This window comes from Chaetodon auriga, chromosome 2 (genome assembly GCF_051107435.1).
Source record: "Chaetodon auriga isolate fChaAug3 chromosome 2, fChaAug3.hap1, whole genome shotgun sequence".
Lineage (NCBI taxonomy): Eukaryota > Metazoa > Chordata > Actinopteri > Chaetodontiformes > Chaetodontidae > Chaetodon > Chaetodon auriga.
This window is the reverse complement of record NC_135075.1, coordinates 6,575,849-6,600,613: the sequence shown is the minus strand read 5'-3', so window position 1 is coordinate 6,600,613 and position 24,765 is coordinate 6,575,849. Positions and strand designations below refer to the sequence as shown.

General features: G+C 41.7%; 1 protein-coding gene across 6 annotated transcripts in view; it reads right to left on the bottom strand.

The window, feature by feature from the left end:
• Window positions 1–24,765, bottom strand: part of tafa1b (TAFA chemokine like family member 1b) — a 109,430-nt gene that overhangs the window by 16,705 nt on the left and 67,960 nt on the right. For all 6 annotated transcript variants that reach the window (XR_013078262.1, XR_013078264.1, XR_013078265.1 and 3 more), the window contains one exon: window positions 3,028–3,168. Coding sequence is in view for 1 of the 6 variants with exons in the window: in XM_076751392.1 (XP_076607507.1) it covers window positions 3,028–3,168 (141 nt within the window). In the remaining 5 variants the exon portion in view is untranslated. The remainder of the gene's footprint in view (window positions 1–3,027; window positions 3,169–24,765) is intronic.

Genomic DNA, 24,765 nt, shown 5'->3' with positions numbered 1-24,765 from the left:
CAATCTGAATGAGTATAAAAGGATTCCAAAGTCTCTTGTCTGCCTGGTGCTGTGGAGGAGACAGTGTCTGGTTGTGTGTCTCTCTGTACAAGGACAACACACACTGTTCAAAAAGCTGCATCTCAAGGTCAGTTCTGTCAATGTTTCATTCAGGAGATGCCTCCAACCGCAGGGCAAACATACAGTTCTTGAACAAAAATGTCTCAAGGACTAAAAAAAATTCAGAGTTTTGTGTAATTTTTCCATCAAACCAAGAGAAGGTTCTTTTGTGTCATTGTTGGCTCATAGCTAATTCATGTTGTAGGGTCTTCTTGAGTTTCAGCTGTGGCTAACCGACCCTGTGAAACCTGCTGTCTGGCCCTTCATGTAACATGTCTCATAATGAAGATATTTTGGTGTCGCTTCTTCTTCCGAGAGGGCAGACAGAGAGATGACTTTGATCTCTGTTGAAGGTAGAGGTGAAAAGATCGACACTGAGGAGCAATAAATGAGCTCTATGGAGTGAAGGGGGCATCGCAGTTCTGTCCCAGTAGACTTGTGACTTCCTGTCGGCTTTTTTTTTTTTTTTCCATGGGGCTGCCTCTGCCTGATTGTTTTTCTCAGTTGAGGTAATTCAGGTGCACTAGCCTGGAGCTTCCCTGACTTGTGTTTATTATTCATTTCCATCAGCCTGAGCTGCCTTAGGCAATGTGATCTGCAACGTGCTCCCTACTCAGGTGTTCAACAGCCCAAGTGGTTCATCCTCTATCTCCCATGATGCCCAGCAGCACAGCACCACTGGGGTTGTTAATGGCTCAATGTATTTTTATTAGAAGAAAAAACACACAGACAGACAGTATATTGGAATATGATGTAGGTCATTATCTAAGGTGTTTATTAACCCTCTGAATGCCAGAACCCATTGGTGGGTTTGAAAGCATAAAAAACATAAACGAAATTACACCATTTACTATAACCAGAATCACTAATTGTCATTGGATTTTCAACTTTCCGATGCTCCTTGAATGAATCATGTGCTGCAAATTCTTCCCTCAGGAAAATGAATGAAACTGTAAAATGGTGATATTTAATTTAATCAGAAACACTGTTCAACATGTCTCATTTAAAATGGTGCCAAAGTGAAACTGCTTGCACTTGCACATCTTGTAAAAAACATTCAATTCTGCACCTGTCAGTGCTACTGGGAAGCCTGGAGTAACTACACTGACACCTACAGCCACGTGACAACAATTCAGCAAAAAGTTGAGTGAACTGCAGGAGGAGAAGAAAAGAGAGATCATTTGCTGGAAAAATGTATATATGCCATGGTTACTTTTTTCCACCCCACGATGCTTGTGGGTAAAATAGTGTATTGTAATTTTTTGTTAAATAAATTATCAATGAAATAAAATGTTCTTTTTTATGGTTTATGGTATTTTTACTGTGCTTTGCTGCACAAAAGACATTTTTGAGTTCTCCATACTTGTAGCCCTGATTGTCTGTTTCCATGGAGGTGCAGGACCGACAGTATGTATTAGAGAGAAAATGAGCTCACACTGAGTGAAAATGTGACAGGAGCAAAAAAAAAAAAAAAAAATTCCAGAAATTGCTCCAGGTTCAAGCATGTGGAAAAATAAGCATTTTATTATTATTATTATTATTATTATTATTATTATTATTATTATTATTATTTATACTGTATTCAAGCCTGATGATAATCTGACCCCAGAACAGTGATGGAATGCAATTTAGTACATTTACTCAAGTATGCACTTAAGTCCAATTTCGAAGTACTTAGACCATTTTACACTACTTTCTACTTCTACTCCACGACACTTGTGGCAGCTGTAATAACTAGTTGCTTTTGTAATTACAATTAACTTCACCTTCACCAGCTGCAACATTAAAGTGGTGACCGCATTAATGTATCATTATAATCCAGTAATATTATATATTATCCTGAAATTAGTGTTCTGTATAATGACTACCTTGTGATGAGGAGACTTTTCTACTTTTATCTAGGTATGAGTTTGAACGTAGGATTTTAACAGAGTAATTTACTCTGTAGTATTGCTACTTTTAGTTGAGTAAACCATCTGAATCTGTCTTCCACCACTACCAACTGTCTTCTGTCTCTGAAATGTAATGTTAGTCTATTCTGCACATGTCATGTATATAGCTGCAGTCAGGCTGGATGAGTCACTGAGAAATCTCTTACCTAATAATTAAATGATGCACGTATGGTCAAAGTAATGTTACAGTATGAAGTGACTGAATTCAGCAGAAATATGCAGGCACCTCCAGTGTGCTGACACGGCAAATGTCTTCTAAGGTTTCTTTCCTTAATCTTGTGTAAATGACAGCTTTTCTGAATTTCATTCTGATTTAATATAATTTGATACAAATTTCACAACATTTATTTAGATGATCTTTCATTGTGATATTATGTTGACAAAATGTTATATCCTATTTTTTTTAATAACAGTGTCACTTCCATGTGTTGTTGATTGATGTGAACACAGTTTTTATACTGGAATTACACAAAGTGTAATGAAGCTTCTACACTGATTTTTTACAACCTCCTGAAAAAAACAGTCTTATTGGCAGAAAAGCACGATTCTGCAAACTTAAACCACAATTTTCTTTTTAAATCAAGCATCAGTGTCTTAGGGTTAGTGTTAGACAAAGATTGCAATTAGAGCAAATAAACATTGTTTACGTACTGGCAACAAAAACACTTTGGAAAAGATCATGTTTACAGTTAATTAAAACATTAATGCTGCTGTCTGTGACAAGAGGCAATGAAAATGAAACACGCTTCCCATCAACCAACCAGACCTCAGTACTATTGCTCTCCACCTCTCTACATTGGGCACACTGCACCCTGTGTTGGCAATGAATTTTGTTATGTTGATGTTGGATGTAATTCACACATAATCTCTGGGGATACCGGGCTATGTAGGCTACAACAGGTATCAAACAGACAAGGACTTTTTCCCTCACAAGTGGCTTCATTAATTAATGCACAGTGTTAAAACACTTCCTCACCATCCACACAGGAGGGTTTGTTGCGTGTCGTCCCGGCCACTTTCCCTGGTAAACAGGAGCACTTGACTGTCTGAGAACGCTCCTCAATACGATTCTTGTTACAGCATCGGTGGGCAGCAATCACCTCACACGTACCTCCCTCTGCAGACAGATACAGACACAGACACAGACACAGTGGTACAGGGTCAGTCCATGGGAGAGATTAATAGGGAACAAAATTAAATAGAAACAGAAAATGAACGGCAGCGATCACATAGAAAGGTGCTGTAGTGGTTTTTATCAACATCAAAAATCCAAGCGACAACAATGTGAATGAAATGACCTCACATCATACCATGTCAGGCATGCTGCAGTACAATCATTGGGCACTTCCACTGTAAGTATGTGTAACAAATTGGCCCTCTAGGCATCTCAATTATATCATCTAATTGCCTCTCACTCAGTGATGGCTGTCCTCACTCCATACCAATCAACCCGTGATGAAGATCACATCACGCACTTGTTATGTCTTAATGTGCCTGCCCTTGCATCCTAGATCTTCCATATGTTGTGGATATGATTGTAAGAGATGAACCTGACAGCTTTGAGTGCCATGACTCAGCCAAGACAGTCTTAGGCTATACAACGCTGAAGCATTAAGTCTAATGCATAGGTGACATCAGCCGGAGCAAATGCTGTACAATAGGTCCCAGTCTGACAAAGGAGGGTGTCAAACAAATTCTGTGAAAAGAGAAGGCAATAGGCGCCGACGGCAGTACTGGGTCAAAATAACAATAGGGAGGATTGCCCAGGGGAGCGAGAGGTGGTGATAGAGCTGAGGGACATCCTGAAATGAGTGAGACAGGCAGAGAGAGAGAGAGAGAGCTAGAGGACAAGGTGTGTCTGGCTGCCAGGGACTGGCCATGCCAATGAGTAATGAGGGAGCCACTGGAAGTGCCCCCTTCACACAATTATAAAGCGTGGGGCTAATGCAGCCAACGGAGCTGCAGGAGAGAGGCCCTCCATCACAGCTCGCCCCTTTCCTTACGCCCCAGGAAAAACTCTTTATCTTCCCTTGACAGCCACCGCAACAGACACCAGCGTCCAACAATTAAACTGGAGCTCATCCCTGGACAGAGGAGAGGAGAGGAGAGGAGAGGAGAGGAGAGGAGAGGAGCAGGGTTGAACCTATCCTCTCCAATCCACAGAATGGATAGAGAGCGGAAAGAAGGCGAGACAACGAAACGCCACATTCCATCTTGTTCTAGCCTTATTTTACGCCTCCGTAACAAGTTTTAAAGAAAACTTCGTGCTACGGTGAGAAGATGCATTTGCTTCCACTGCCATGACAACAGCCGGTATGTGTTTCTCTAGCCGGGATGGCTGTGCAAATGTTTGAAATGGCTCGGGTCATGAATTACGGAACTGAGCTCCCAGCAGCCTCGACAAGTTTGGCAACAGTTTTCTTCTCCCATTCCCATCAATGTCTGCTGTGGCCAGACCAAAGGCCGCTGAGTCCTGGATTAAAAGGCAAACATTTGCAGTCCTGCTGGACCGTGCTGTCGTGCAGTATTAATGTCACTCTCTCAGTGCTTGTTGTTAGATATTTCTGGGCAGGAGGAGGCAGAACACAGACTATAAAAGTGAGGAGAAAAATCCCTTGAGTGTGCTAAAACCCCAAACCCTACAATGTGTTGGCTTGTTGAATATTTTACTGACAGCTTCCTGACCTGCAGACTTGCTTTCAAGTCACAGCAGATCTCTGAATAAGTGAGGGCTTTACATTGCATCACAGAATACTGAATTGGTTTGAATCCCCTTGGCTAGCTTCAGTGCCTTATTTGCAGGTTTGCACTACAGAGGTGTAGCCAGCAAACACATGACAAGGGACAACAAAAGGCACCCCCTGTCATATTCATGATATTCTTGTTTGAATGTGATGTGACTTGTCCTGATCTGTGACTTTTGGATTCATTTCCTCAGTGGGACTTAACCCTCAGAACCCTTAGAACCCTGCGGCTGGCTTTGAAAGGCATGTTGTCCTTACAAAAAAAAAAGAAAAAAAAAAAAAAAAAAGCCAAAATTGCACCATTTGTCACATTTGTCATTGCCAAAAACAAATATGAAAATTAGCAGCTGTCTGACAGTCCTTGAATGATTAATTTGTGAAAAATAAGCAAATCTAAACCTAAAACAGAGACATTTCATCAAAATCATTTAATTCTACGTGTCTCATTAAAAATTAGTCAAAAAATAAATGGTTTGCATGAACCAGACCCTGTAAAAAAACATTCAATTCTGTTCTCTAAGCACACCTGGGATACCCTGAATGACTTGACCAACAGCCATGATTTTTCCCTGCATTGGTATCACATGTGGGCACTGGGAAAATAAAAATAAAATTATCAATCAAATCCAACTTGAATTTAATTTAATTTTTTTTTTTTTATGATTTGTGACATTAGAAATACATTACAAAAGACATTTCGGAGTTCTTCCTCTTTCTAGCCAGGCTTGTGCTGTTTCCTTCAAGGGGCGGGACCAGGACTTGTGTACCAAATATTCAAAATTGTGTGTTTCCCCATTTTAGTCAAAGATGCTGAAGGTGACATTCATTGCAAATGCTTATACACTGAGATTTGGTGAACAAGGCTCTGCTCTGTGAGTGAGCTCTGAAAGAACCTGAGCAGCAACATGAGTTCCCCTTTAAAACATAATACAGCACATAATCAGGTTTCCAGGTACAGGCACATACATTCAAATCAATAATACCAAAGCTTCAGTGACATAAAGGAGGCTGGGATGTTGGAGGGAAGTTGTGGCAGCAAAGAGTGTGCATGAGGAAATCAGCTGATGTTATTTGTCAGCTGGCAGCCAAACAGAAGAAGCCCCAATGATCCAGTGATGCGTGTGCATGAACGTGAACAAACCAAGAACATGAATGAAGCCGAGACACCAGTCAGCCGATTCGCATGTCCACTGCTGAGCGAAGAAGTCTAAACCTTTTGAAGACACGACTGAGCAATCAATGAATCATAAATTGATGGCTTGATCGCTGTAGACTTGAAGTTTAGGAGGAGACCCACCACAAAGGAAAGGCTGCATGACATGATTCTAACATTGGACAGGATTCACCTTGACAGCGTTTCAGCGTGAGATATGAACTGAACCCAAACAGTGCAAAGAAAGTATTAAATCTGATTAAATCTAGATTGCAAATGAAAGTTTCTTCCAAAATTGTAACTGGAATAATAGAATAATTACAACCTACGGTAGATCGAGCAAGTCTTGAGTTACTGCCAGTTGATTTTCTACCTGCACTGAAAGAAATGAAAACTGATCGCTGGCCTTAAGACACAGCCAGTGATTTAGTGTACAAAAAGATGAATGATCATCACTAATGTGATACATGGTTTATGAGGTTTAAGCCTGAATTTGTTTTACTTTCAGACTTCTGACTGAATATTTAAACATATCATTTGATTACTCTGACGATTATTCTAATTATTGCCACCAGAATTCAGGATTATCCCAAATACACACACACACACACACACACACACACACACACACATACCTAAATACATGCTCGTGTGTGTGCCAGCCACGGGGCGAGGTCCAGCCATCAGCCAGGTGGACATTAGGCGTGATCACTATGAACCATCTGGTATGGGAGGAGAGAGCAGTGTAAATGGCTTCACGATGACTCTACTGGGCCAGTCACGAGAGCCACTTAGACGACAAATGGCCACTTGGACTCGACATAATCCCATTCAGGTAGTTGGTGGGCTAAATGACCATCCATTATCTGTGTCTGAGCTGGTGTGCGTGTCTGTGTCCATATCAGCGTGTTTGTGTATTTATGCACAAAATATTTTGTAGTGTTCCACTGCACATACTCTCCACTGAAACGCTCAAGCCGTAACAGTAACTGTGTGTGCGTTAAGGCGCATTGTGGGATGACATCAGCTTGAGACAGGTTGTGATGGACGTAGTGCTCGGAGCTGGTCAGGCGGCTAAAGGGGTTAAACCAACCTGCTAAGATGGAGTGGGTGGCTGTGCACTCTAGCCTTTGGTGGGTGGAGGTGAAGGGCATCGATGGGAGCACCGACTGGTCATTTTTCTCTCGGCGGCCCACAGTGACAGCAGCCATTAAATGACTGGACGAGGTGATTATGTTTAAGGAAATCGATGCTTCATTGTTTTCAGCTTATAGCCCAACGGCCAATTAGGAGCTGTTAATGAGGTATACGGTTGTAAAATGTGGAGATAGATAGGGGGAGAAGGAATGAGAGATCAAGAAAAAAAAAAAAAAGCCGTACTTCATGTCCAGTATTTTCCACAGAGAACTGAGGGTTTGACATTTGTAGAATGGGGACACTTTGAAAACTGCAATACATGCAGAATCTTTTACACTTACATACAGTAAACGCACCATATTGGCTGTAACATAAGCTTATATATTTTGTGGAAATGACATTTAAAAAAGTTGCGTTATGGGTTGTTTGTAGCCTCAAGTTTACAGATTGACTGTTTAAGTTCAGTGTGACTTTTAGAGTTAGTCCGCCCCGAAAGTGTTTTGTTAGTTCAGTTTAACCTACAAGAGATTCTGAAGGCTTGCGTTTTGCAGCCATAGATCGACGGGTCACAAAGAGCGACAACACACCACCGATGATGGGCTGCATCATTTCTGTGCATAAAGTCAAGGTCACAGGAACAAACCCATGACAGTTTATTCAACCAAAGACTCCAGCCTCGCAGGAATGAAAGTGACAGCTTCTTTTTATCTCCTGAGTGACAAAGAACGTTCTCTCCTGACAACTGATTTCCTTCTGATCTCGCTGCATCTCGCATTTTTTGACGCAGAGCAGGTGCTCGAGACATGTCACCGCACGAAAACAAAGCAAAACGAAACAAAATTTCCCCGCTGCACCTTGGCTCCGCTTCAGCATCAACAACGATATTCTTTACAGAGTGGCCAAGAGCAGTAATCACCGGCTCACCATCAGCAAGCATGTCTGTCGCCTCCTCTCTCTCTCACACTGCTCCTCGCACTGCTACAGTTATTAAGTAATGACATATGGCCGAGGGTAGCAACACAGCAGCCGGGAAAACTTAAGCCTCTCAAGGACTCGTCATAACAACTTAATCAGTGCACACTCAGTGAAAATGAGGCGTTTCCGTTTGCACGCTGGAGTGCGTTTTGTTTTCTCAGACACGCAGCTGCTGCATCAACATAGTCCAGCTTCCTTCACAATTGCTCCTGTTCTGTGGGCTTGTTGTTGTTCCCGAGTGCGTCTGTGTAACTGACAGCTATCCACTGCCTTAGTACTTCTAATTGTCAATTTACATCTCAGGTGGCAACAGGAATTATGGTTTCCATTGTCTGTAAATAAATGTAGACATGTGTAGAGCTAAGAAATGTAAATGTGACACTCGATTGTTATTCAAGAAGCAGAGAGGGATGCATTTCAAATTACTGCTGAAATTGATGCACATTTGGAAGGCAAACTGAGACTCTCACAGCAGCCAAATGCCTTTTTACAAGTGAACAAAGTTACTTTGTACTGTGTGCCAGAGAAGTCAATGCAAACCACCGTGAAGTTTTATTAAGCAGCAGATTGTTGACTGACTTTTATTTCTTCTGTCAACTTTTCTTTCAGTGGAACCATGCATGATGGACCCTTTTTATGACTTGTGATGCACAGTTTAAAACACAATGAATCCCACTGAAAAGTTGTCAGATATGTCAAAAATTAAAAAAGCTCTATTCTGTTTGCCCTGACTAGTTTTTTGCTTTTCATGTTCAAGGGGGGGCGCGGGCGATATTAATGATCTGTTTCAAGGAGCAAAGGCATCAAAGTGGCTGTGGGCCAGCTGTCCCACTGCATATATGTTTAATGATTCTCATCAGACTTTAGCTTTTCATTACTTAAACATCAAGTTGGAACTTCATGAACACTCCTCCTGATTACTTAGGATAATGTTTAAACACGCTACAAAGTGCTGTCGAGTGGATTCCAAATGGAGGCCTTGGAGGCAGTGCCAGAGAACAACTTTTCATGTCCTTCCTCTTGGCAACTGATACGGTTTATATATTTTATCTGAAATTACACAACCCTCATTTACTGCTCAAATCCCTCTACTTCTGTAACAGGACCAGTTAAAATGAATAGTGTGTGAAGAGAAATCCCTGGGAGGAGTAGAATTAGACCTCACTACTATATTTCCATGATGGAGTATATCACTGCTAATGCTCCCTGAATCGCACCTCATGGAGTATGAAGTAGATGTGTGAAGTTGCCAGAGAGTGAGAGCGAGAGAGAGAGAGAGAGAGAGAGAGAGAGAGAGGATGATTGCATGCATAGTGCATATTTCTGTATAGCATAGAGCTATGCTGTCATGCATGTCACTGACTGGAGGTGTTAACATGAAAACTGAATGTGTATATTGCACATTAGAAAGAGTCTTTTGTTGGTAAAAGCATGAAAAGACACCATTCCTCTTGTGGTTTGGACATGGAGTACTTCTCTGCAGCGCTGAGGTTCTCGTGGCCTTTGAGAATAAATCGCCCACTAAGGCTTCAGCCCCAGCCACTTCTTCTCACTCTGAAGCCCTTTCCCAGAGAGCTAACTCTCACTAATGAATAATAAAAAGGTAGCCTCAAGGAGAGGGCTACCAGAGGAGCTTGCACCATTCACCACTAAACGCATCTAAAGAAGAAGTGGGAGGATTTGCTTGCTTTGGGACATTTCACAGTGCAGACTGTGTCCCAGAATAACAAACAAATTAATCTCAGGCATTGTTAACCATTGTTTATCCAATCTAAAATCCTTTTGACCCGTGCGCCACTGATGCATCAGGAGCTGGAGTGGATTCATCGTTTATCAAGTGCCCATCAGCATCCTGCTGCAGTGATCCGTATGGTCTGTCTGACCTCAGCCAGTGTGAAGGCTTCAGGCTGGTTTCTCATTGACCCTTTTGTGGCCTGGATTTCACTTTCCTCCTGAGGCAGCATCACCCACAGTAACGGGAGCAGACAAACAAGTGGACATAGCAGCTATCGTAGTGCCTGGAGCTACCACAAACCTGAAGGAGGCAGGGAGGGAGCAGGAGTGGGGGAGGGGAAGGGGGAGAAAGACGGAGCTCAAGCTGACTGACAGGAACCACTGACCCAGCTATACTGGAGTCACAAGAATCAATGTTGTTTTTTTCCCCTCTGCTGGTATGGCTTATTTCTGAATCTAGCTAAAGTCTCACAGAATACTGAATACTGTTCTACTACAGTGGCTCCAGCATACAAGAACCCGACAATGAATGGGTCTGATAAACGAGGGGAAAGCCAGGGAAAGAAAAATCTTAGTATGCACCTTGCTTTTAAAAGGCTTCTTCATGCACTGTGACATGGAAATTGCCTGCAGTTTACTGAATGGGAAAAGTGTGGTGCAGCAATTACACCATTGGTGGTAATAGTCTTGACATTTTTAACAGGTAATTCCATTAGTACAAATAAGAGATGCGAGGTGCTGCCGGCCACGGCCCTGGTCAACTCTTAATCACCTGTATGGGTTTCCTCTTGTGTGCCTGTATGACTCCAATGCTCACATCTTTATGGTTATTAAAGTTAACGATTGCTGCGTGCCTCATTTACCAAGGCTCTATCAATACCAGTTCAGCACCATGAAATTACCCCAGTCCAGAGGGAGCAGCGTGACAAACTGGATTAAGAAGGGTTCTGTAATGCCCTGGCATATATAACTCTCCGTGTCATGGACTCAGCCCACTGCGAGAAGACCCACTGCCAAGATCAAGCCCAGTGAGGGGAGGGGCACTACAGGGGCTGCTGACAACCATTATAGCTTAAATGTCAATTCAAGCTTTTATTACCCACATGGTTGTTCAGAAAGGCTATGAAAACTAATGGCTGTCAGGTAAAAAAAAAAAAAAAAAAAAAAAAAACACACAAAAAAGACCGCTTTGGAGAAAACACATTAAAAGTTCTCAGAAGTTACCTGAGAGACGAATGGAAAATGGGGGGTGATTATTGTAAATATATGCAGGATGTAACCTACTTCTGTGGTCTTTCAGGTGGAAGGATAACTTTGTTGGATACTCTTTTATGCGCATGGCAGTTATATTTTGGATGGAGGAGGACTTCATTGCATTTTAAATGTGGCATCAAAATAAAAAGCTGCAGTAAAGGGGAGAGATGGCTCGTGTCCTTTTACTTACATCCTGCTTATATATTTCCACGGAGGGTGAAGCCAGGAATAGTGTGGTGCTGTGCCAGAAACACTATAGCACACAATTTACTATATGCTGTCACTGTCATATAAAGAGGAACATTAGATAGAGTCAGCAAACTTCTATTTATGACTTCTTGTTTCTTCCTTTATTCCTCTCTTCTGCTGCATGTCTCTGTGTGTCATTACAAACCAACACAACCAGAGGATCCATGCGGGCAGGTGTAGCCACACCTCTTTGTGTTTCACTGCACCCCGCAGTCCAGTTGGTGGTGCCTGACCTCTATCCAACGTCCATATGACACAGGTCACTGCTCGCTCTAAATGAGAGTCGGATGGTGAAATGAGAAACTAAATTGTCCATTCAAAATCACAAAACTGCCTTTTTGAGCGGCACAGCGGAGCAGCCTTCAAACAGTGACATTCCTCGCTAGAAAACAATTGAATGCTGTGAGCCCTGAAAAACGGCCTGAGTGCAGACCATGATTTTCAGTTCACCTCTTCTCAGAAAAAAGAAAGACAGGAAATGTTCTGAAAATGGCTCAAAATAAAAGTTAGAAAATGCTGTTTGTTGAGTACGATACATTAGAGCTTCTGTCTGGTCGGAGGTCTATTTTGAATATTGTGTGACACGGAATGACACAGTGGAGGAGGTGTGATGCAGAGAACACGGTCGCTGTTTCAACTAGTGCTCACGCCATACTGGGGCTTCAGCGTGTGGGGTCTGGAACGACATGTCACTCCAGGTTCAGTTGAGGTCTGCCTGGATTACACACAATGCATTATTGAATATGCATAATGCATCAGAAGGCACTTAACATCAAATTATGGTTGCATGCAAAAATTCCCAAAGTAGCGTATGTGGAGGAAAGGCACTTTGCTGTGAAAATAATCTGCCAACTTTCAGTAAAGCTGAGCAATCAGGGAGCTGCATGGTTTTGAATTACTGGGCCTCATATGCAATAAATGTTAATAGGTTCAAATCCCTCTCACTGGAATGTTTGCATGTTTTAAAGCTGCCTTTTAGCGTTAAGGAAAGTTGGCTACATCTCACCGTGTGTCTGTTAATGTTCTCTCTCATTTATTCATTCATTCATTCATTTATTTATTTTATTGTAAACACTTGCACAAACAGCATTTTAAATGAGCTAGCTATACGTGTGCTGCACAAACATAACTCCAGGCTGTTAGTGCCAGTGTGGTTAGATAGCTGTGAAAGGTGACTCTGCTTTGCCATGCACCTGGCTGAGCCAAAGCAGTCTGGCCCCCAGCATGTACTGTGTGCTTTGTCTCCCTGACTAAATATTATAAAGATGTGCCGAGTGTCCAAGATCTATTAATGAAAGCTTGCAGCCCTCGCATGTGTGCTATGATTTATCCCCTGCGCTCTGTATTTAGGCCCAGTGTCGCTGCCTGACATGAACATGACAAAGAATTTTCCACTAAACACCTAATTACAGCGGATATTGGCTTTTAAATGACACATTCTTGAGATGATAACTGCATGGCAGAGCATTGATCACTTTCCCAAAGAAAATCAATGTGCTAAACACTTAGCTCCTGTTTGACAATGCAGAGTAACGATGTCAGATGTGGCATTTAGAGGTTGACCTTGCTCTCAGTTGCGGCAAGGACATGAGTGTGATGTGGACTATGAAGGCGACAGGAGCATGAAGCGGTCATAAAATGCTATAATTCATCTTGACGGAAGATGTTTTATTTAAACTGATCAGGCAACAGCCATTTTTTTCATACCTGCCTATTAGATGATAGGTCATACCAGTCCCGTGTCCTAGAAATTACGCTCATATACCACCTCAGCAACACCAAACAAGTTTTGAGGGAAACGTAATGCAGACCAAATTGTGCTTTCTATTAACATAATGAGGAAAGTGATGCACCTGGCAAATCGCAAAAGTGTCGATACTGAATGTGTCAGTAATGTATTTCATTTGTTTTCTGCAGAAACAGGCAGTCTTGCAGTGAACTATCCACTCGTAGTGACTACAGCATTACTCGTCTTTTTTATGGTTATGTTTAGGCACTGACAGTACTTATTATGGTCTGTTCTAACGCAGAAAAACTCAGCAGGGACTTAAAGCATAAGATTTTTAAACCAAAATCTAAATATTTCTCTCATTTTGAGCAGATTGCTACTGTTTTCTACACCTAACCACAGTCTGGAGGCTGGATGTGAACCCTGGATTCTGGAGTCACAGTCCTGCGCTAATTTGCAACTAATTTGCATCATAATTACCAGGTAATTATGAATGCAAATTAGTTGTATATAAACATAATTTCAAGGAGACAGGGGTGGCCATACATTAAAAAAATCGCTTGAGTCACATTTTTTCATCAGCACATTAATCCCTGGCTCAATCAAAGGCCACAATAATAAGATAATCACTTCTAGTCATTAGATTCATTTTTCTGATTAGGAATCTGTAGCTTCTGCTTGTGCTTTTTCATACACAGTATATATTGAGAGTGATGATTTCTGCAGTGAAATTATCTAAATTTGTCAACCATCAGATATTTTCCAATAATTGTTCTATCAAGGTTTATAGGCAGTGTTGTAATGAAGGACTGTTTTATGGTAATACTGAATTTTTAATATGATTGAAGCATCAATGTGAGCATTTTGACATGCCAGGTATTTAAATTGCTGGATTACCCATAAACTGACACCTGGTTATGTTATACATTACATTTCTCAATTGATTTTTAATTAATAATCAGACTACATACTCCAATTGTTTCTCTCCCATTGTGGGCGAAAATGTGTACCATTATCTCAGTATTTAAACAGTCATCATGTCTCACGCAGGTATAAACATTTAGGACATAGACCCCTAACCCATCATGGATGGATGACACATAGTACAAACTGGTTTTTTTTTCAGCATATCAGGGCCCCACGTTTCCAGTAAATATGGGAGCTTTTCCTAATATACATGATAATATGTAGTTCTAATCAACGACTGCGTGCAAAATAACTTGTTTTCACTGTTGATTCTCTCCATCCTCAACTGCAGAGATAACTATCCTCCTAATAAAGCATTGCACATGACTTTAAAGACAGGTTCCATCAGAGAACATGATGAAGACGACTGAACATACAGCACAGTACACAATGTGCGACAGATTAACTGGGGACCAAACAGACATCGGACAATGTTAATCCGTTTTTGTGTCACAGAGCACCAAAATCGGTTTTCAACCTATCTCTCTATTTTGTACCTGTGGGAGAGAATCATAGCTATGACAAATGACTGTAAGACAGACGAGGGATGGGTGGGTGGCCAATCGGTGGGGGTACGAACGAGAGGAGAAGCGGAGCGTGGTTATTTGCAGACTCTAAAATCAGAACAATATGAGAACTGGAACACAATTTGGCATCAGATTACTCACAGCGATATCCATCAAAACACACAATTCAGTCACTCAATATCATTACTGTCAACTTGATAAGCTTTTAAGCTGGAGATAACATCTTGATGTGGTAACACGAGCGGGAGAAGAGTCTCAGACTCATCTGTTTCTATTGTTGAGGCCACAACAGAGAAAAATGAACCATGTACCGCAGCAATGAGATGTGAGATGATTCATTAGAAAAATGATTGATGAGTTTATTATTAACAAGCTGCCATCTGACATCCTTGCAGAGTTGAAGACAACAACAAACTCTCCCCACTTTTGACATCTCTTTGAATCAATACTCAGTGTTTATTAAGAGTGTATTTGTGTGAATCACATGTTTTCTCTGTGTGCAGAGATAATACTGCAATCAAAGGTTTTCAAGCTTCCTGTGGCTTCTTATCAAACCTTGCCACATTGGGAACTGAACGCTGAATTGACTTGCTGAAAAGCTGGAGCTCTGTGGAAAGAAAAAGCCCAAACTTTCACTCTTTCCTTTTTTGACTGAGAGTGATTACTTCGTCTTCCATCGCAATCCTCTGCAGAGAGGCATCAATCACGAATTGAAATATGCCATGATTCAGTCACAGAAACTATCGCCCATCTACGAGATTAAATATCAGTGGTAATGAATGACACAGACTCTTGTACCCATTAATTATAAAGATTAGAATCATGACGCTGTTTTGAACTCGTGCCCACGCTGATTCTCAAGGTCACTCTCTCTTAGAAGAGGACTTACTTGCAGGGAAACATGGACAGAGTGAATGAGATGTTTCACAATCCTTTCCCAAGCATTTTTCTGTTACTTGCTTATGATAAGTTATGGTGACAAAACGAGCAAATGATTGAATTTTTAGAGTCTTGTATCAACATTAACACCCAATATTCACACACAGGGCATGTACCTTGGGCATTATATTGTCTCGTAACTGTGAAACCCTTAAGCAGAAATGAAATGAAAACCTGAATCTCCTCATCAGTCTTGCCTCTACATACCTGTAAATTTGATCGGTGCCACCAGGGTGGACTGTGAAATCATGTGGCTGCACATCAAAGTGTGACTGAACTCAGTGTGCATACTAATGCAAGAGCAATGCATGCACTGAGCTCTGTGATGGAGAGAGAGAGAGAGAGAGAGAGAGAGAGAGAGAGAGAGAGAGAGAGAGAGGGCGAGGGAGAGAGCAGCAAAACAACCAAAGAAAATCTCTCTTCAAAGAAAAATAAATATATTGGAAAAAGTGAATTGTGTTGACATTTAGTGAATATTTTATCCAGGAGAAAATAAGGTTAAACACAATTTTCAGGTACACAAAGGTCCACCTTAACCGCTTTTCCATGCTGATAGCTACCTTTCATCCACAGATTGTACTTTCAAAATGCCCCCTGCCCCAACCCATCAACTTGGGAGGTGATATGGCTGGTATGGTGCCAAAAGCAGCAGTCACCGCGTGTATCCTCTTTATCCATCATATGCACTGCATCATTTCCCTGGTCATTGCCTGTGTACTGGTGGTGCTCCAAGTCGTGACTGTGAGATCAGAGCGAGGAGATAAGTGATTGTCTCCTGGCAGACAGACGAGCTGCCTTGACAGGCAATGAAGAAAGGAGCCTCTGCAAAGCACTTCAGTAGAGGCTCTCCCTATTTCCCTCCGTTCTGTCTCCTTCCACCCATCCATCCATCCATCCATCCATCCATCCACCCATCTGTCCATTCATCCATCCATCGCTCTCTCCAAGGTAGGTCAAAAGAAAGATCCTGCTTGGCAGCTCATTCCTCACTCTGATGAAGCCGCTTGTTAGAGATTCACCAACTCTTCTCTGTGTCACACACACACACACACACACACACACACACACACACACATACACACACACACACACACAGAAACCCTTTCAGTCAAATACTTGTCTTAGAACGTCTCCATTTCACTTTTCTCACTGCCTGCCATGCCTACTCATGTGTCTCTCTCATTAAAGACATCTCCAGCGGTGGAGTGTACGTGAGAGGTATAGCATCTGACCGGTCTGAACTGTGACATGTTCAAGGTAGGCAGATCGCACCATGTATGGGCTTTTATTACCCAGGTCACTGACCAGAGGTCATCCAGGCCCAGTGGGCCCACTGGCTGGCAGCTGCCAGCTGAAAATGCCCTAAAAAACTGAGATGTGGTGCAGACAATGATGGAGAACATGAAAACAGGGCAAAGAAAAAATCTGATGTGTGTCTTATGGATGTGCACACACACACACACGCACACTCACAAATTAAAGTTTCAAAATGTTTCTTAGTTGTGGTAATTATTGCAATTAAGTCTGTCATACAAAGGAGGCATTCTACACGGTGCAAGTAAATGTTTCTAAATGGCAACTAATGGAATTGTACTGGTTGTCTTTTGCTTGACACTGTGGCAAAGAAGTGTGTTTTTGATTAATTTCATCATGGGGTAATTTGTACATTAATTTTCACATTATTGCTCTGATCTGTCAACACCTATGCACTCTAAACGGAAGAAAACGCAATAACGATATTTGCCAGCTGTTTCCTGCACACAAATTAAATTAGATTGCCGCTCTCAAGGCTCAGCAACAGATGGTTGATCCAGAGGAGAGTAAATCCCCAGTAGTTACTGTTCTATGACACTCCTATGTTAATCTCCACAGACTTTTCTGGAAGAGTTCCATTTTTTATCCATTTTAACAACCGCTGGCATTTTGCAACAGTTAACTGCTGTATCTTTTAACCAGACAGACCCATTCAGCTGCATTCAATGGCAGCTCGGTTAAGTGTGTTTTAGAGGTTTCCTATCTTTCGTTCTCAGAGTTGCTGTGTCTGAGACATATGCCAACTCTATTCAAAATAGAAATGTCTTCAGACCCGCCCGCTCTGTTTGGAGTTTAATTAATCACCTTCAAATTTGGCATGTGGCCTTCTGAGAACAGTGCAGCTTTTTGTTGACGTCATGAGTGGAGCCCGGCACGCCCTCTCTGGCCTTAACACCTCTGTTGGCATCAGCTGGAGGACTCTGATAAGACAGGAGGAACAGGGTGAGACGCATATGGTGATTCTCGGGTCTAGTTTCTACCCTGAGAACCCTCGAGGGTCTCAGTCTGAATGTACAGTGCCTTCTCTCCATGCATGGCAGCACAGCAGCATCTTTTACAGGTGAGCCTATGGAAGAAAAGAACATGCTGACTGGAGAGTTTAACTAACAAGACTAAGGGGCTTATTAATGGAGGAGTGACCAGTGCAAGCCGCATTTCGACCATTTGGTTTTCTCCTGCCTGTCCTCTTTGCCCACCTGTGTGATATTTTGATATCAGTTTCTGTTTTGCAATTTTTTATGAATGAAAAAAAAAGAAAGAAATACTTTGACCAAATCTGCAGGAATGTGGGAAAATGTGTAAAATGTAATAAATCTTTTAAATGAATCATTTTTAAAGCAGTAGATGCCTTTAAATCAGCATCAAAAATGAACTTTTAATGTGTTGAAGGGCTGGCTTGATCAATAGTTTTATTTCTGTCATCATTGTAAAAATAAAATAAAAACAAATCACCGCCTGCCTCTGGCTGGCTGCACCATCATCACAACAATACAATTTCTAGAAGAATTGTTTCACCATTTGTTGATCTACTGTTGTCACGATTTCCTGTGATTGGTGCAGCTGTTTCAGAGCGATAAGACCGGTGATGTGACTGGCTGAGAGTTCGCCACGCTGTTGGACAACAGATACTTCAGGCTGAACCAAAGCGGTGAACCAAGTGACCGACTGATACCTGGAGCCACGCTGCTAGCAGGACTAAAAACACTGAAACATTTGCTGGATGCTAGTTTGCTGTTTCATATAGTTAAATGAGTTAGAAAAACATGGAATCCTTATAAAATAAGAACATCATTTTGGAATTTCGTATCTGGATCAATTTGTCATTATTTATTCACATTTTATAGATCAAACAATGAATCAATTAAGTGACTCATTAGGTGATCCTAAAAGTAATCAATAGATTAATCTATCATGAAAATAATCCTCAGTCGCAGTTCTTTGAGAGCAGCAGATGAAGAGGATGAAAAGAGACGGAGGAACAGGAAGTCGGATAAAAAGACAGATGGAACAGGTTGCCAGCCAGCAAGCTTGCCATACTGTTGTGTCTCCTCATATAACTCATCACAAGGCACATCCCTTTTTTCTCCTATCCTCTTCAAGACTAGGTCTCTCACTGACCTTGTCACAACATTTAACTAAAACTTTTCTTAGAGGACACATTTTAACAAAACTTTTCCACAGTATTTGTTTGCTCCCCTGTTAGGAGGATAAACAGGAATATGGGTCAGCCCTGCTGGAATACCTGAAGACTTTCAATCGCACTATTGATGCGCAATCTGGCTGCAAAAAAGGCCCCTGAAAAACTCTTTAATCATTATCACTACCTCTGATCAAAACCTTAGGGAAACCATTAGATTTTTCTCACTAATGCAATTAGAAACAAGGAGGGACTCACGCTTCCTGCATCACTGACATAATGAGGAGAGACAACAGGGAGGCATGAAAAAGCCTGAAATTTGCCATCATAAAACCAACTCTCTTCTTATTCACTGTTCAACGCATCATTCTTGTCATGCACTTTAGAAATTCTGCAGGCTTCAAAGTGACACAAAGTTTTCTCATGAAAGTGCATAGCGAGCCCTACGAAAGTTAACCACACAGAAAGACAGACAGCTTCACGCTATTGATCAGTGCATATCCAGTACTGTAAAAGACATTCATAACGGTCATATATGAGTGAGTGCATCAGCCGAGCTACCAGAAATAACGCAGGCCTGTGCACTTTACTTTGCAGTATCTCTGAGCAAAAGTTCTGTTAAATCAGAGTACCTTGTCGTATTATATGACGTTCCACATTATGTTGGAAGGCATATGGGTGAGCTAATTAGGAATGTTCTGTTCTTTGCCACAAAGTGCCTGCTTCCGGCTCTGGGCCACTGACTACACTGGTCAGGTAATGAGCTGAGCTAGCGACACAGAAGCCCCTGCACGCTGCGACAGGGGGTGCCCTCCATAGACCTCCATACTGAAGACATGTTCCAACAACACGCACAGCGGCATGCTCGGTAAGGTGCGCCCCCACAGCACTGTTCACTCAGTGTTAATGAATCAATCAATTTCTCCCAGATAAATCACAGTGAACGCCTCGCAACGGCCAACTGTCACCATGATGAATTCCTTCATTTCATGTAATAAGCTGGCTGGGAAGTGATTTATCCCTGGTGCGCAGGCAGTTATATACAGCAGTGGACAGAGGCGAGAGATACAAAATGAAGTGTAATATGTCATTGAAATATTTCCCATGCAGTCGGTGAATAAGGCTGAGCTGCAGGAAAAACACTTAAGCCAAAAATCCAGTCGATATCAAAAGATTTCACTCCGGTTGAAGCCAGTTGGGAAATTCGTTTGAACGGGCAGTCTTGTGCTGCGCTAAGGGTTCCCTGAGCTGCTATGGGCCGAACCACATTTCCAGACATCACCATATAGCTTGCTGACATTTTCTTGAATTATGCACTGAGCTTTTTCAAGGCTCCTGTTCTCTCCCTTCCTTCTATTACAGAATGAGACCAAGATAAGTGGGAGTAAGAACTACATTCTAATGCTATTGATTGCCTATGCTCTGCCCTCGTTCAGGGCCAAGATTAAGAGCTGTGGTTGTTTTAAATGCGGACCTCCTCTCTGGCTAAGTAGGAGACACTGCGTGCTAATCAATTTAAACCACTGCTAAGCTCAAAGCATCACACACAACAATCCCCTCCCAGTTTGTGTTAGGCATTGGTGTGAGTGTTATAGTTTGGTGCTAATCCCAGTTAAGTGATGCTATTACTAGACCGAAGTCCATCTGTCAGTTGACCCACAAAACTTGAAATGGTACATCAACAGCAGAGCAAATAGAACATATCAGTGAGCATCGGTTTCACTTTTTAGATGGCTGATAACATCACCCTGTCAACTGATTGACAACTGAGTTTGTTACTGTATTTATTTCATCTGGACATTGATCTTTATGAAACTCTGAATGTGAAATCTGAAAAAGGGTAGGATTCAAACAGCAGGAAACAGAAGAGAAATGGAATGAATTAAAAGTGAGCACTATCACACTAATGGATAATTCTGTATGAAGGAAAATGCCTACATCAATAATCATCAATCATAAGATTCATTCCAACCCAACTCCATTGATAATTCCATTTGTTGTAATGGGAAAAAGGCCCTTGGGATTTTTCTCTCTGTGCACATATCAAAATATTCTCCACTTTAATTTATGACTCATTAGGATTCTGTAATAGTTAAAGTAATAATAGTATTTCACAGTTTTCTGCAGAGTGAGATAATTGGAAGTGAGACATTAGGTAGCCAGTGGTCAGTAAATGAAAATAATATTACATGGTGAAGAGCACCTACAAAAGATGGTCCAGACCTTACCTTGACTAATCTGTTTAAATGAAACTGCTATTAAGGAACCTGCTATGCAGGCTTTGTGCTTGTGTGTCGGATGTGTTTGTCCAGATTGCCAAAAATAGTGTTTTGAATAGATATCCCTTTCATAAGGATAACAACTTTTTTGATTCCTCCTCACCCAAAACTCAAAGTTCACATATAAAGTCCCCTGAATTAGCCCCTGAAGAGCTGTTTAGCCCTCTCCCCCATCATTACCGACACCTTTATGGTGCTATCTGATAATTGATTAAAAATAAATGAGATATGCCCTGAACTTATGAGCTGTAGAAATCGAAAGGTGATGTAGGAGGCTGTGCTTTAACGACTTAGGCAGGGTGATAATTGAGCTGTCACCGTTTGTTACCTTGTCATTGCATGTGCACGTGTTTGACTGTGCATATGTGCGTGCGTGAGCATGTGTGTGGGAATAGATACGAGCCCCCTAATCTCTTAATATGCGTCTGAGGTCTCGTTTGAGTTCAAAAGTCACCATTTAATTATACCGCAGCAAATAATTTTCAATTATGATGGCGCTGGGGATCTCACCTTGAAAAAGGACGGCTCAGAGACGGGCGGACAGGGCCCCTTCTAACCTTTGCAGAGATGGTTTTTATTTTTTCTGAAACAATGGAGTTTGTGTGGTTGATTTGCATTGGGCTGTGGCATAATGAAGGTCTCGAGTTGGTGACCCTTTTTAGTTCTGACTTAGGGGTCACATTACTGGGATAAGCCTCTGGCTGCTAAGAAATCGGTCTTTCACTGGGGCAATTAGCACACACACACAAACACACAGTTACACACATATGCTTACTTGCACACAAAAACACTTGTTAGAGAAATACTTCTTTTCGTTTTTAGGTGGCTCCTTGCAGAAAACTGAGTGGTGAACAAAAAGAAAAAAAAAGAATTTGGGGCAAGAAGTGCTCACACACACAGTACAAAGGGAACAGGGTCGCGGCACAGTCGGAGTGACTATTGTTTGAGTCATTATTCACAACATAATTTTCACTATGGGAGGTCACCTGCAGTGGTGACACTGACATTCAGTTACAATGTCCCGTGTCAAAGGCACTGAAAACCAATCAAGTGGCAGGTTTGACAATGTACTTTTAACTTCAGCTCAGTCCGGAGGTGCTTAGCCACATTAGCAGAAACATTCATGTCCAAAAGGCTGAAAATGGCAGTTTGTCTTGAGGGTTTGACTTCAATATAGAGCTGAGAAGTTTAGGAAATTTCTCCAGCAGAAATGAGGTTAGCATTATGTAAAATTGCCCATTTTATGTTGCCTCAAATCTTCTCAGAGTGGCAGCCAATAGACAGCACTCAGCAGGATGCTCTCCTCCGAGCAGTTGGCATCACTGAGCCCAAGCAGTGGGACAGTCTCACAACACAATGAGTGATGAAATAGCTCCCAAACCAAGCTCACTGCCTCGCTCACTTTCCCTCTCCCTGCGTGTCTCTTTCTCCCTCACTCACTCTGTCTCCTGAATACTCCACTTAAACTGAAAGCTTCCCTTGTTCTCAGCACAGAGGAGCGGATGCAGGTTGAAAGACGTTTCTTTTTTCTTCATCTCAGTGAGAAAATGAGCCCACTGCTGGCATTGGTAGGAACGGGGCTTTTACAGCTTTCTTCTATTGAGAGCAGGTACAGTGTGTGAGTGCCAGTTCTCAACATTTCCATTTTGCCAGACATAAAGATGCCCCCCTACACTCTTCCTGGCTCTGGTATCGCCACCAAACACTGTCATATATCCTGCTCAACTGTGAGTGTCAAAGAAGGAGAAGCAAAAAATAAAAAAATAAAAAAATAAAAGGACTGAGGGTGGAAAGAGGAGAAGGATATGGAAACTTTTTTACCGTTGAATGCAATTTCCTCTGCTGTCTTTGTTCGATTCAAATGCTGCTCATTTATCAGGCAAAACTACCTGCCAAACAGGAGAGAATATACACAATAACTAAATCCCTCCAGAGTTACAGAGAGAGGAGGAGGAGGAGGAGGGAGGAAGGAAGGCAGCAACCAGCCCCGTTTCTATTGCCTGACTCACTTTTGTCACTCCTGGACCCTGCTTCTCTCTCTCTCCTCTTTCAATAACGCCTACACTTGAACACCTACACTCGTTCTGAGGTGACATCCACCTGCATCATGAATGCAACCCGCACAGAGACAGAAAAATAACAACGGTCAGTGATGCTGACTAAGATTTTAGATTTTCTCTCTGAAAATAACAGCTGACACAAGGTGGGTGAATTTATTTATGACATATACTATACATATGAAAACATGCATATTCAGGCTTAAAGGAGAGGTTAGGGCTATCGTAATACACTTCACTCATGTCATACTGTATGTATGACTGTAAACACCGTACACATGGCTGTAGCCAGGTTTTCAGAAATACGGCAAACATTCCCCCCATTGCATCCACCACATTACACTGATTCATTTAAATGTTCAGTTAATATTTTCTGTAGATTTCATGTCTGGTCAAAACCATTCTTTAAAGAATTCTCAACACTTCTAGGGATATAAATTAGCTTCCTTTTCCACAGCTTGTTTTTGGTGAAAAAGCTCTGAAAACGTGTCTGGCACCACAGACAAAGTTAGTGGCTAGTTGGTGAACATAGTGAAGCATTCATCAGCCATTCAAGAGCCAGCTATTTCCCTCAGGATTTACTGGAGACCAAAAAATGTGCTAAAACATCATACACTAACTAGGTGGCCAAACACAACTCTAACTGAATGCTAACATTGCTCTGTGTCTGCTGGATGTGTAGGCCCATCACTGCGAAGTCCACAGTTTGACTCCCAGACTGGGAACCTTTGTTGTACGTCATACCTCTCTCTCTCTCTTTTGTTGCAATTCCTGTCCAATTTCTACTACCACTGTCTAATAAAGGCATCCATTAGTATTGTGTTTCCAGCTCATTTCAGCTGCTCCCAAGACTAAAAATACTAAAAATACACACACACACAAATACACACACACACACACACACACACACACACACACACACACACACGTGTGTGTGTGTGTATATATATATATATATATGGTGGGTTTAAACACACCAAATTTATTGAAAAGAATACAGAAGAGATGACCTCACTGTCCTTATTTCTTCTAACGGTGAGAAATAAAGTGCAAAATCCACAGTCCCAATTCAGCAGAAAACTGCATTGTAAAGTTTAGCTAAAGGTAATATGAGGCTGTCTATAGCAGTCAAGGAAACACACAGTGAGGATTTGGTGTAAAAAATACGGCAACTTCGAAAGGTAACTGGACGCATTAAAGAGGGATCACTGCACAGCCAGTCAGCGAAAAGCAATAATTACAGCATCCAATTACTTCTCTAAAATGCAGGAGATGAGGTTATATAAAGACATACTTTAAAAAAATCAAAACCGGGGATCCACATATGAGTGAATTTTGCTGACTGCCAACACTATTTTTACATTGTCCTTACCCTGAGCTCTGATTGAAGCCGTGCACCAGCTCTCATTTGGAACACATTTTCATTGGAAGAAGAGTTCTGCTGCATACACCAGCTGGCACCATACCAAACAGTTTCAAGTGTGTATAATATAACCCCAGTTTTGCTTCACTTTGTTCAA